The sequence below is a fragment of the Pelodiscus sinensis genome, chromosome 1 (genome assembly GCF_052426305.1).
Source record: "Pelodiscus sinensis isolate ZL-2025 chromosome 1, ASM5242630v1, whole genome shotgun sequence".
Lineage (NCBI taxonomy): Eukaryota > Metazoa > Chordata > Testudines > Trionychidae > Pelodiscus > Pelodiscus sinensis.
Window position 1 is genome coordinate 84,084,605 of NC_143052.1, and position 12,886 is coordinate 84,097,490.

At 38.7% G+C, this 12,886-nt stretch overlaps 1 protein-coding gene across 6 annotated transcripts in view; it reads left to right on the top strand.

Moving 5' to 3' along the window:
- The window catches only part of CFAP54 (cilia and flagella associated protein 54), a 243,621-nt gene that overhangs the window by 142,405 nt on the left and 88,330 nt on the right, over positions 1-12,886 (top strand). For all 6 annotated transcript variants that reach the window (XR_012905249.2, XM_075933789.2, XM_075933754.2 and 3 more), the window contains 5 exons: positions 3,052-3,275; positions 3,376-3,511; positions 4,702-4,810; positions 8,540-8,692; positions 11,737-11,931. Coding sequence is in view for 5 of the 6 variants with exons in the window: in XM_075933789.2 (XP_075789904.2) it covers positions 3,052-3,275; positions 3,376-3,511; positions 4,702-4,810; positions 8,540-8,692; positions 11,737-11,931 (817 nt within the window). In the remaining variant the exon portion in view is untranslated. The remainder of the gene's footprint in view (positions 1-3,051; positions 3,276-3,375; positions 3,512-4,701; positions 4,811-8,539; positions 8,693-11,736; positions 11,932-12,886) is intronic.

The following is a 12,886-nucleotide window of genomic DNA, read 5'->3' on the forward strand; positions in this document are numbered from 1 at the left end:
CTCCCAGGGGTGTTAAATATTACAGCAGATGCCCTTAGCCGCATGTTCTACAATCATCACGAGTGGGAGATGGACAGGCATGCCATCAGTTATGTGTTCCGTCAATGGCGTCAGCCAGACATAAACCTCTTTGCGACCAGAAACAACCGGAAGTGTCACCTTTACTGTTCCAGAGCAGCTTTAGGGAAGCACTCCCTGGGGGATGCTTTCTCCATCAGGTGGGATGCACCTTTGCTCTTTGCATTCCCATCCCTTCCCATACTCCACAGTCATCATCAAGATCAGAACAGACAAGCTCGCGTGATACTTATTGAACCAGTGTGGTCCAGGCAAACATGGTATCCTTACTTCCACAAGATGACAGTCACGGATCCATATGCCTTTCTGCCTCAATGCAGTCTTCTCTCCCAGAATCACAGGATGATTCTCCATCCAGAATTCAACAAACTTCACCTCCATGCCTGGGTCCTTCATTGCTCCAAGATGCCGAAAATATCTGTTCAGAAAGAGTGAAAGAAATACCGATCAACAGCAGAAGATAATCCACCAGGAAAACGTACCCCTATAAATGGAAGGGATTTTCTCAGTGGTTTAAACACACTCACACTACAACCCCATGGAAGGCGCTTATTTCTTTGCTAACCCGATCACTAAGAGATTCCTCATGGGTCTACAAAACACCTTTCCATCCGTTCACCTGCCAGTTCCCATCTGGGACCTAAATCATGTACTTAAGAGCTTGTCAAAACCACCCTTTGAGCCTTTGGGGACTTGCCCCTGGTCATACCTGCCGATGAAAGTCTCCTTCCTGCTTGCAATAACCTCCAGTAGGAGAGTAGGCGAACTTCCTGCCCTAATGGCGGATCCCCCTTACACGGTTTTCACCAAGGACAGAGTTATATTCCGACCCCGCTCTAAATTCCTCCCGAAAGTTCCTTCCATGTCAATGAACCCATACACTTACCTTCCTTTTTTCCTAAGTCACATGCTGACCTGGTGCATGCTGCTTGGCACACCCTCGGTGTCCACAGAGCGCATGCATTCTCCATCAACCAGATGAGGGCCTGGTGAAAATCCCCTAAACTCGTCCTCTCCTACGCAGAATGATCCAAGGGATAATCTGTCTCTTGTAGAGAAGCTCTAAGTGGATCTCCTGATGTATCCACACATGCTACACCATCCATAATAAAGAACCACCTGGAGTCATCAAGGCCCATTCCACCAGAGCGATGTCTTCTACTACTGCCTTCCTCAACAATGTTCCCCTCCACGACATTTGTAATGCTACCGCATGGTCATCAGAACACATATTGCACAACACTACTCTCTCCCGTCTTCCATTGCATCATCTCTGGCACTGGGGCATGCAGTATTATCCTCAGTGAAAAGCACAGGGCTCCAAGCCCACTTGCATGAGCCAATAATTGCTGTGTAGTCACCCAGAGTGGAGCACCCATGGGGACACCACTCGAAAAGAAGAAAGAGTTACTCACCTTATGCAGTAATGGTGGTTCTTTGAGATGTGTGACCCCATGGGTGCTCCACTACCCTCCCTTCTTCTCTTGCTTTGAAGCCCCATGCTCTACATCATGGGTAGAGAAGGAACGGAGGGGCTGCACTGCACCTGCGCCTAATGGACACCAACGGCATAGGGGGGCGCCACAGCATGTGTGTGGTGCAGTGGATATTGCTAGAAAAATCTCTGGTCGCTGGTGCAGTGATGCACCAGCACCCCAGAGTGGCGCACCCATGGGGACACACATCTTGAAGAACCACCATTACTGCACAAGGTGAGTAACTCTTCTTAACTTGTACAAGTAGAATTTGCCTTCTAAAAATGTAGTGTACAAGAAGACTATAAAAACAACCAAAAGTCTTGTGGCACCTTAAAGACTAACAGATTGAATATGATTTTGTGGGTGAAAACATTTGCATGAAGTGAGATTTTGTCTATGAAACCTTATACCCAAAGAAATGTTAGGCTACATCTGGACAACGTGGCTATTTTGGGGGAACCGGAAGTATCCTGAAATAGCAACTCTGCATTTTTAAATGAGCCCATTATTTTGAAATATATTTAGAAATAACACGCATGTTTTTTTCAGGAACTTGTCATAATAGCACTTTATTTTGAAATAAATTTTGAAATAAGCTATTTCAAATATTACCTCAAAATAAGCTACACAATTTGTGTAATAAATTGTGTAGCTTATTTTGAGGTAAAACTGCTGTGTAGGTGCACCCTCAGTCTTTAAGATGCCACAAGACTCCTTGTTTTTGCAGATATGGACTAACATGGTTACCCCTCTGGTACTTGTCAAAGAAGAATGTAGAAATGGAAGCCATCTATTTTCACTACTGTCTGCCTCAATTTTACATTTTTTTCTTTTTTTCTTTCAGTTTCTGAGATGCCCATGAGAACTGAGCAGGAAATGATTTTCCTCTCCCCTGAGAATTTTCAAGATTTTGAAAAAAAAATTCCCATCCCAAATCAGGATGAAAAGTCAAAATCTTGAAAATTTTGAAATCCAAAAATCTGAAATTGCTTTGGATTGGGTCAATCTAACTGTTCTATTTAAAAAAAAATTGAAACATTGTTTTTATTTCAATCTTTTAATTTATTATTATTATTATTATAAAATAATTTAAATATTGAAATAAAATTGGAATGAAATTTGAAAGTGAAAATTTAAAATTAAATGAAAGGAAATTTTGACTATTTTGAAACTTTTTCATAAAAAAGGTTCAAACTAGGAAACTGATTGTGAACAGTTTTGTTTTCAACAAATTGGCATTTTCTGACCAAACAAAAAACATTCAGTTTTTCAAAATCTTCCCAATGGGTTCAGGTGCCTGTTAAAGAGTATGTGATTAAAATAAAACTGAGTATCCCAGTATCAGGGAGGGGAAAACATTCTTTATGGCAAACAAAAGGAAATGGGCAAAAATAATTTTATAGTTACATTAAAACTGCAGTTGTTCATTGTAATATAATTAATTGACTTAAATTTTAAAACTGTTATTATGCAACTTATTATGTCCCACTTATAGATTTTTGAACCAGAAGGAGATTTCTGTGTTCCAAGTTGTGTAGGAGGAATTGCTGATGAGGATGGTGGTTCTAATCTTACTTTTAGCTGCCCTCTTGATGATATCAATGTGGTTGACTTGAGATGGATATGTGGTTTGGTACTTAGAACTATAGAACTCTTATACCAGATGAAGAAATGGGAAGCACTGGTACACATAGCCATGCATTTTAACACAATTACACAGTAAGTAACACTTATGGGCTTTTGAAAAGGGAAAAAATCCTAGATTATTCATTTAAAACATGAGTATTTTTGATTTGTAGTATTATTTGGCCTTTTCCAGTGAGAGATATACTGAACAAGTGACTCCACTGCTGGTATTTGCACAAAGACAACTTCTGGAGAGAATGCAGCAATTCGGAAGCCCAGATAGTCCTCAGACTCATTTAATAAAATACCTAGATGATGATGTAAACAAGGTGACTTTTTTTAAATTATTTGGATACTAAATCTCACTATGAACTAAGTCCTGAAAAATGTTTTAATTTATTTTAAAACATTAATAAGTTTTCTCATAATGTTCTCAAACAGGAATCTTAAGATGAAATTAATGAACAGCATAGAACAGAGTTTATACACTTAGGCTACATCTAGACTGCAAGCCTCTTTCAAAAGAGGCTTTTTCGAAAGTATCTTTAGAAAAAGCCTCTTTTGAAAAACAGCATCTAGACTACAACCAGTACTTTTGAAAAAGCAAGCCGCTTTTTTGAAAGAGAGCACCCAGGCAGTCTGGATGCTCTCTTTCAAAAAAGCACAGTTTGCATTACATAGCGCCTTTTTTTGAAAGAGCACTTTTGAAAAAAGGCATTCTTCCTTATAAAAAAAAGGTTTTCCGTGGTCAAAAAAACTGCTGCGTTCTTTCGATTTACTTTCGAAAGAACGCGGCAGCAGTCTAGATGCAGGGGAAGTTTTTTCAAAAAAGGGCCACTTTTTCAGAAAAAAACCATGTCGTCTAGACACACCCTTATACCATATATGTATAAAACAGGCTAGTCTGCTAGTCTGCTCCTTAACCGCAATACTGCTTAATGATCAGTTGACCCTGCCAACTATCCTGGGACAACTATCCTGGGGCCCAGCAATTCAAAAGGCCCAGCAATTCAAATTTATTTGAAATTCATTAATTTAAATTAATGTAACTCTGCCAGTTTATAACAGTTTAGATATCTGTTCCATTAAAAATAATAGACTTTTAAATTGTATAAAAGAACATACCATGATTCTTATTTGGTTTCCTAATAATACATTAAGCTTAATATTTTATGAGAAACATTGAAATCTATTATATTAATAGTGACAAGCAAGAAATGTGGTATAGTTTTAAGTACGTAAATATCTTGGCTGTAAATTTCTAAATGTGAATGCCTGAAGTTAGGCATATGACTTCACATCTGGATTCTTAAATAAGAGGCCTCATTTTCATTAGGTCCAGAACATCTGACGCTCTTGTTGACTTTTATGGCAATTGAAGTAGTTAGCATTTTTGAAAATTAGACATTTTTATTTAGACATCTAAATTTTATGTGCCTAACTTAGGGAACACACGTTACACATTATTGGATGTTGTAAGTATAAACGAGTGACTAAGTGACAAATGTATCTCTTTTAGATAAATTGCAGAAACTTCATTGGAAAACAGTTGCATATTTCCAGCATATTTAATGAAGTGACAGTTTCTGGGCATCATTTTGTTCCTGAGATGCCAAATGTTTATGCAGGTCAGAACACATTTCAATATAATCTAGTCTTTATTTTCTCCAAAAAGTTTTGTTTTGCATTAATTTTTGTCCTATCATAGTTTCTCTCTTACATACAGGATTAGAAGCTGTTGAATTCTGTTTTTACAGATGCCTCAGAAATACTGTTTTGAAAGGAACTAGTTAGCTCAGGTGGGATGTAATGGTAGAAAGAGTCTTTTAAATCTATTCAAATTGGACATGAGTAATAATGATAAGTTCAAAGCCTTCAGAAGGAAAAAGATGATGTGGTTCTAAATATCACATATGTGTCAAGGTATCATATACAAGTAGTGATGTGAGGTGAGAATATTCTCCTAGAACAAGAATATTCTGGGAATATTCTCCAAAAGATTATTTCCTGAGAATTTTTGAGAATTTTCTAATTTTTCATTTCTTCTTGAATAATATATTGTATTAAACTTTTAGAACACCCTGAATGTAAAAGAGCTTTCTTCATCATTCAAGATAGTTTGAGAACATTATAGAATGTTCCAGAATGTTATGGAACTTTCTAGAACATTAATGAGTCAGGAATTCTGACTGTTATGGAACTTTCTGGAAGCATCACAAAAAGAATATAAAGAGGCAATAACACATTTATTATCTTTTGTGAAAGGTGTAATTGTATTTTCATCAGTATGAAAAGAAGAACTAAGCCTAAAAGTCATGTGTGGGATTATTTCATTAATAAAACAGTTAAAGACAAAGTGGTTATATGAATGTGAGTACTGCAAGGCTGAATACATCAGAAATGCGACAAGGATGAGAAAGCATATTTCCAGTTGTATGAAGACTCCTGCTTACATCAAGGAAAAGGCAACAGAGTCCAGAAGCAGATCACCTCAGCCATCAACTGCATCAACATCTATAGAACACTGTGATAGTGATAGTGAATTTACATCACCACCTTCCACATCTAGTTCAGCCAAGGTGTGTCACTCTATAAGTCACTACTTTGATTCTATGAATGAAACTGAAAACAAAGTTTTGGATGGTTTTTTTGCACGAGCTGTATTCTCAGTGGGATCGCCTCTTTCATTGGTTGAAAACAAAGATTGGATTACTTTCATGCAAAAATTAAAACCATCTTACAAGATGCCATCCAGGTACACACTTTCTAACAAACTTTTGGAAGCTGAATATCAACGTGTTGATGCTCTTATAAAAACAAAAATTGCTGAAGCCTCTTCTCTTGCACTGCAGTGTGATGCTTGGAGCAACTGAAGAAATGAATCTGTTCTACATTTTATTATATCAACACCCCAACCACTGTTTTACAAGACAATGGCAACCAATGTTGAATGCCATATTGCTGAGTATATGGCATTCTGTATGGAAGAAATAATGACAGAAATAGGCACTGAAAAATTTGGTGCCATTGTCACTGATAATGATGCAGCAATGGTGAAATCCTTATCAATGCTTAACGAAAAATACAATCACATTGGTATGTACACTTGTGCTGCTCATACACTAAATTTGTTAATTGGTGATAGCAGTAACTTAAAATCTGTTCAAGAAACTGAAGCTACCTGTAAAACTATTGTGAAGTAAATTAACAAATCGCAAGTTTTACAAGCTCATTTTACTGCATTTCAAAAAGACAAAAATCAAACTTGTGCACTTAAATTGCCAGTTAAAACTAGGTGGGGTTCCATTTTATATTGGTTGAAAAGCTTATTGAAATAAAAAAAGTCTTAAAATGCCTTGCTGTTCATGAAGATTTACAGGCTAAACTGAGCAAACGTACCAGGAATTCAATCCTGGATGAAGATGTATTTGGGTACGGGTCCAAAAACTGCATGCACTGATAAGTCCTGTTGTTAAATGGATTACGCTGCTTGAATCTGACCAGCCAAAAATGAGCAAAGTTCCTGAATGTTTCAGGGAATTAAGCGATCATTTTGATAGGCTACTTCCTGAAAGTCCACTTACCAAACACGAAAAACAGAATGCGATGAAAAGTTTTGAAAAAAGAAAAGATATGGATCTAAAAAACATTCACTATGCTGCAAATATTCTAGATCCAAAATTCAATGGTGAGTGCCTTACTAGAAATGAACAAATACAAGGAACTGAATTCATCGATAAATTAGTCACAAGAATGTAATGCACTGATCACTCAGCAAAAGTCATTGCAGAGCTTGTAGAGTATCATGCTAAAGAAGGGTTTTTTTGAAAATCATATGTAACAAAATCAGCTGGCTCAGTAGATGCAGTAACTTGGTGGAAAGGTATTTGCTATGGATCAAAATTAGGGAAAGCAGCGATCAACCTATTGAATATGCCACCAACAGCAGCAGCAACTGAAAGAAGTTTCAGTACTTACAGTATCATTCATAATGCAACAAGAAACAAGTTAACACAAGAAAGGGCAGGCAAGCTGACATTCATAGCCCATAATATAAAGCTTCTTAAAAACCCAAATGATGCTCCGTTGAAATCCCCAAGAGAAAAAAGGAAACAGAACCAGAAGAAGAAATTGATGATGCTGAAAAGAAAGAAGAAGTCGAAGAAGAGGATATGTATGAGGAAGAAGAAGAGATTGAAATATATGGATTAGATTTGGAAAGTGCAGATTCTGATTAGACTTGTATTCAATCCAGAAAGTTAAAAATATTTGTATCCTGCAACAGAAGATTCTTAATAAAAGTTCTAGTAATTTAAACCTCCATCTTTTTTTTCTTTACTTTCCTGAATTTTCATTTTTAACAATTGGAAACTTTCATGATTCTTGAAGTTTTATTAAATAAATATATTATTATAAATAGTAAAATTCTTTAAAACTATTTAACAAGTATTTAAGATAAAATTCTCAAAAATTCTCTCATTAGAGAATATTCTCAAAAATATTCTCTAGAATATTCTCCAAAAGTTTATTCCTGAGAATTTAACATCACTATGAGAGGGTGTGTGGGTTGAACTAAGGAAGTTGGGTAAAATCACTGTACAATTGATGACATTGAGAGTATAATAAAGACTTGCTCTCATTTGTAGTGCAACAATGAAACATATTTGAAAGTTTAAAAGTAGTGTTTTGACTGTCTCTTAATGCTTTAGATTTATGTTAATAAACAAACAGAAAATCTAATCAACCTAGTGCCTAATAGTTGAGAAACTGGACTTTTAATAACTTCATTCATATGAAGAGTAGGTTGTGATCATGAAAGATCATGATACTATCTATGGGTATGTCTACACTACCACCCTAGTTCGAACTAGGGTGGTTAATGTCGTCAATCGAAGTTGCAAATGAAGCCCGGAATTTAAATATCCTGGGCTTCATTTGCATCTTGCCGGGCGCCGCCATTTTTAAATCCCCGGTAGTTCGGATTCCGTGCCCACGGCTACACGAGGAGTAATGGTAGTTCAAATTAGCCTAATTCGAACTACCTACTCTGTGCTGCGTGTAGCCGCGGGCACGGAGTCCGAACTACCGGGGATTTAAAAATGGCGGCGCCCGGCAAGATGCAATGAAGCCCGGGATATTTAAATCCCGGGCTTCATTTGCAACTCGATTGACTATATTAACCACCCTAGTTCAAACTAGGGTGGTAGTGTAGACATACCCTATATGTTTTGTTAGTCTTTAAGGTGCTGCAAGACTATTTGTTGTTTTTCCAGTTGAGAAATTGTTCAACTATGTCTATGCTCTTATATTTCAACTATAAAATATAAAAATTGTTCTTAATTACTACTTCCTTTTAGATGGCAGTCAAGCAAAACCTATAGTTTCTGTCCTTCTTGATGTAACAGACACACTGAAATGTTTCAGAGAAACCCTAGAAAAATCTAAGTACCACAGCAGAGCACTTAGACACAGCAGAAAATTGCTTTCACTATTTCTTGCTCACACACAAGGTAAGGTAATTGTTAATCAAATTCTTAATTATCAAATGTGTGTAGTTCTAAGAACCCCTTATAACACATGATTGCATATGGTACATATTTTTAGCAACAAATATTAGAAAATCAATTTTTAAATTCCAGTGATAGTTGTTGAGAGCAAGATAAAAGTCTTTTTTATTTAAAGAAAAACTCTGAATTCTTGTAAGGTGAAAATGTAACCAAACATTTTTCACTTTAAGAATATCCAAATATTTTTTTCTTTAGGAATATAAAAACAGCCATTGTCTTCATTACTGCTTCATTCATTCATTATAGTTTCATCATCCATTTAATTCTTGTTGTCCTTTTTTGGTTGGAGTTGTTAGCCAATATTTGGTCCTCTTGATGAGTTGTTTTCATTAGGAGGAGAAGTTAAGGATAGATAATATCTACACACTCGCCTGGGATAGGGGAAGCTCAGCTTCAAGACTGTGCTCTACCTACTTCAAAGCAGGGACTTAAACCTGGGTCTTCCACATTTCAGATGAGTGCCCTAGCCATGGGGCTATTGACTTTTTCTGAAGTGGGTAGTCTCTGTCTCTCTCCCTCTCTCTTCCCCTGCTCTCCTAAAAATTAATTCTGGATCTTAGAAAGCTCCTCATAGAAAGTTTTGTTGTAGCATATATGAAAAGTTTTGTTCCAACAAAAAATTAGTTAGTTGAAATATTCCCAATTAGTTCAGATATCTTTTTCTCTTTTTAGCAGAGCCTATCAGAGGAGGCCATCTGCGGCCTCCTTCATCATCTGTTCACTTTGCACTGTCATCACCAAGGCAGCAAATTTGACTCCTTGTCAAATCTGCGGCCTCCTTCCCTGCTTTTCAGAACCATTTGTTTTATTTTCATGGGATCTGGAACCTCATCTCTACAGGCCATTGGGTCCAAGAGATCACAATGGTAGGGTATTCAATAGAAATCATCTTACCTAGCAGCCCTGCTCCCACTCAGAGACCACTCTCACAAAAGCATATTACATCGAGAAGTGAAATCCCTTCTAAGTCTTGGTAAAGTGGAAGAAGTATCTCTAGAATACAAAGGGAAGGGGTTTATTCCTATTGCTTTCCTATACTGAAAGGAAAAAGGGGTCTGTTGCCCATTTTTTAACTTAACACAGGAAACCACCTTCATCTGTAGATTCGAGTTCTAGGTGGTAAAACTGCCCTTGCTTGGGGGTGGGTGAGTGCATGAAGTCTTTGCCTCCCGCCCCCCAGAGCATAGAGAGAACCACCAGCTGCTTTGAACAGCTGGTGGTTCCCTCTGGTCCCCTGAGCCCCTGAGGAGACTTTGCATGTTTACCCATCCCCAGGTCTCGATTGGCCTCAGGGTGGGGGAGCAGCAGGGTGGACGCAGGCTGGATCAACAGGCTTGGCAGGCCAGATCTGGCCCACAATGGCTGTCTTGTCTACCTCTGGGGTAAGGGATTTGGGTCCTGGTGGGCCTGTGAAGTCTGGGGGGGAGTTTGAGTGAAGGAGGCCATTGTGACCTGGGACACAGGATTGAGGTGCAGGGGTTTAGGTTATGACCTAGGGCAGGAGGGGGTTGTGACCTAGGGCAGGAGACTGGGGTGCAGAGGTTTGGTAGTGACCTAGGGCAGGAGACTGGGGTGCAGAGGTTTGGGTTGTGACCTAGGGATTGTGATCTGGGGCAGGAGACTGTGGTGCAGGGTCTGGGAGGGTATGTTTACACTACCCTCCTAATTAGAACTAGGAGGGTAATGTAGGCATACCGCACTTGCAATTGAAGCCCGGGATTTGAATTTCCCGGGCTTCATTTGCATGAAGCCGGCCGGCGCCATTTTTAAATGCCGGCAGTTCGAACCCCGTGCCGTGTGGCTACACGCGGCACGGAGTAGCTAGTTCGGATTAGGCTTCCTAATTCCTCGTGGAATTCGTACAGCTAGTTCGGATTAGGAAGCCTAATCCAAACTAGCTACTCCATGCCGCGTGTAGCTGCGCGGCACGGGGTTCGAACTGCCGGCATTTAAAAATGGCGCTGGCCGGCTTCATGCAAATGAAGCCCGGGAAATTCAAATCCCGGGCTTCATTTGCAAGAGCGGTATGCCTACATTACCCTCCTAGTTCGAATTAGGACAGTAGTGTAGACATACCCGGAGGGGGTATGAGCTCAGAAAGGGCAGAAGATTCGGGTTATGTGGGGTGGGGGAAATAGTAGTGAGGGAAGCTGAGGATTGTGGGGAGGAAGGGGCTATGTGCCAGAGGCTTGGAGGGTGTTTTGCCCAGGCCTGCTCTGAGCACTCACCCCCTATGATTTAGGTTACTGTTTGTAACCAAGAGTGGCATAATAGGACAAGCACTCAAAGGAGAAGAAACAGTTACTTACTTGTAGTAACTGTGATTCCTCTGCAGGTGTAGTGCATCACTCATGCTCCTTCCACATAACTACAGAATCCTATAACAAAGGAACTGAGGGACATTTGGGGTATTCCAACTTTTATGCCATAGGGTGCATGAGGATAATCTCATTGCATATAGACATGTCTTGAAGAACCACAGTTACAGGGAATATAGAACATCACTTCTGCAGTGATTACAGCTCCCATCACTGTGCAAAATAGGAGCTCAAGAATACTTTTTAATACTTTAATTTGACATTGTGTGGAGTTGCGGACTGAGTTTCTGGTCCTAGAGATTTTTTCCTTGAAAGGTACATAGGGCAAGTAGGAACATATTTAAATTTGCTTGGTTTGTATGTTTTCAAACTAAATCCAGAGTATAAGTAGTGCTCAATGTGTCATATTTCATTTATTCAGAGCAAACTAATTATTTACTGCAGGGACAGAAAAATGAAGCCTGATTTTTCACTTCCATGTTTATTCACTTGTAATCGCAAGTTGTTTATTCCTTTTGTTTCCTTCTAACCTACCATTATAAAGACCAGAAATGCCATGTAGAAATCATACACTGAAAATATTTTGGGGTGATATGGTGTAAAAATATTTATGTGAAGGAAATATGTCTGTAAACTACATTAAGTAAATAAATTATATTTCTGACCTAGAAACCTGTGGAAGAATAACCAATCAGATCAGTTCAAATGGAAAAGTGGGATTTAGTGAGGGAGCTGAACTGACATTTCTACCAACCCCACCTGATCTTTCTCAAGAAAAATTTAAATTCCCCAGTATGGTCGAAAGCAGACCATTACCTCAGTCACAGCTCTCAGTAGTTGTCTCTTCTTATGAAAGAACTATTGGTAAGATATTTACATATTTTGTTTACAGCTAATACAAACAACTTGGTATGTCTGTGTTCATGTTCCTCTTTGTGCAGTTTTATTCTCTGTCCCTTTCACATCAGAACGTCATTACAGCAGATATTTTTTATCCTCAACATAGGGTGCGTCTAGACTGGCAAGATTTTGTGCAAAAGCACTTGCTTTTGCGCAAAAATTTGCCAGCTGTCTACACTGGCCGCTTGAATTTGCGCAAGAGCACTGACTTTGTAATGTACAAAATCAGTGCTTCTTGCGCACATACTTTCCCGCTCCCACTCAGGGATAAGCCCTCTTGCACAAGAATACCTGCGCAAGAGGGCCAGTGTAGATAGCCACCTTAATTTTTTGCGCAAGAAAGCCCTATGGCTAAAATGGCCATCGGAGCTTTCTTGCGCAAAAGCACGTCTAGATTGGCACGGATGCTTTTGCGCAAAAGCACTTTTTGCGCAAAAGCATCCTTGCCAATCTAGATGCTCTTTTGCAGAAATACTTTTAACGGAAAAACTTTTCCATTAAAGTATTTCCGTAAAATCATGCCAGTCTAGATGTAGCCATAGTGTTTATAGGACTGCCCCAATCCCATCCATTAAAAATAATTTCCCCAGTATAATACAAAATAAGGCAACAATACATCAGTCACAATTTTTGAGTAGTTTTTTCTTCATATGAAAAACTTCAGTGGCGTTGGTTACTTCAATGCAGTTGGTTACAGCTGAGACTCTGGCTCATGGTTTTATCATCTGACTGTCCCTTTACTTATTTTTACAGACTTGTCTAGGAAATTATTTGACAGCTAAGGGGGTTATGACTTTTTAAACCACTCTATGCAACCTGTAGAAATAAGATAGCGAACTGCACCTGTATCATGAATACTTATTTTCAAAGAAGTTCTGTCCATTTAGCATGTCTGAAACAGATTTATGTGTACGTCCTG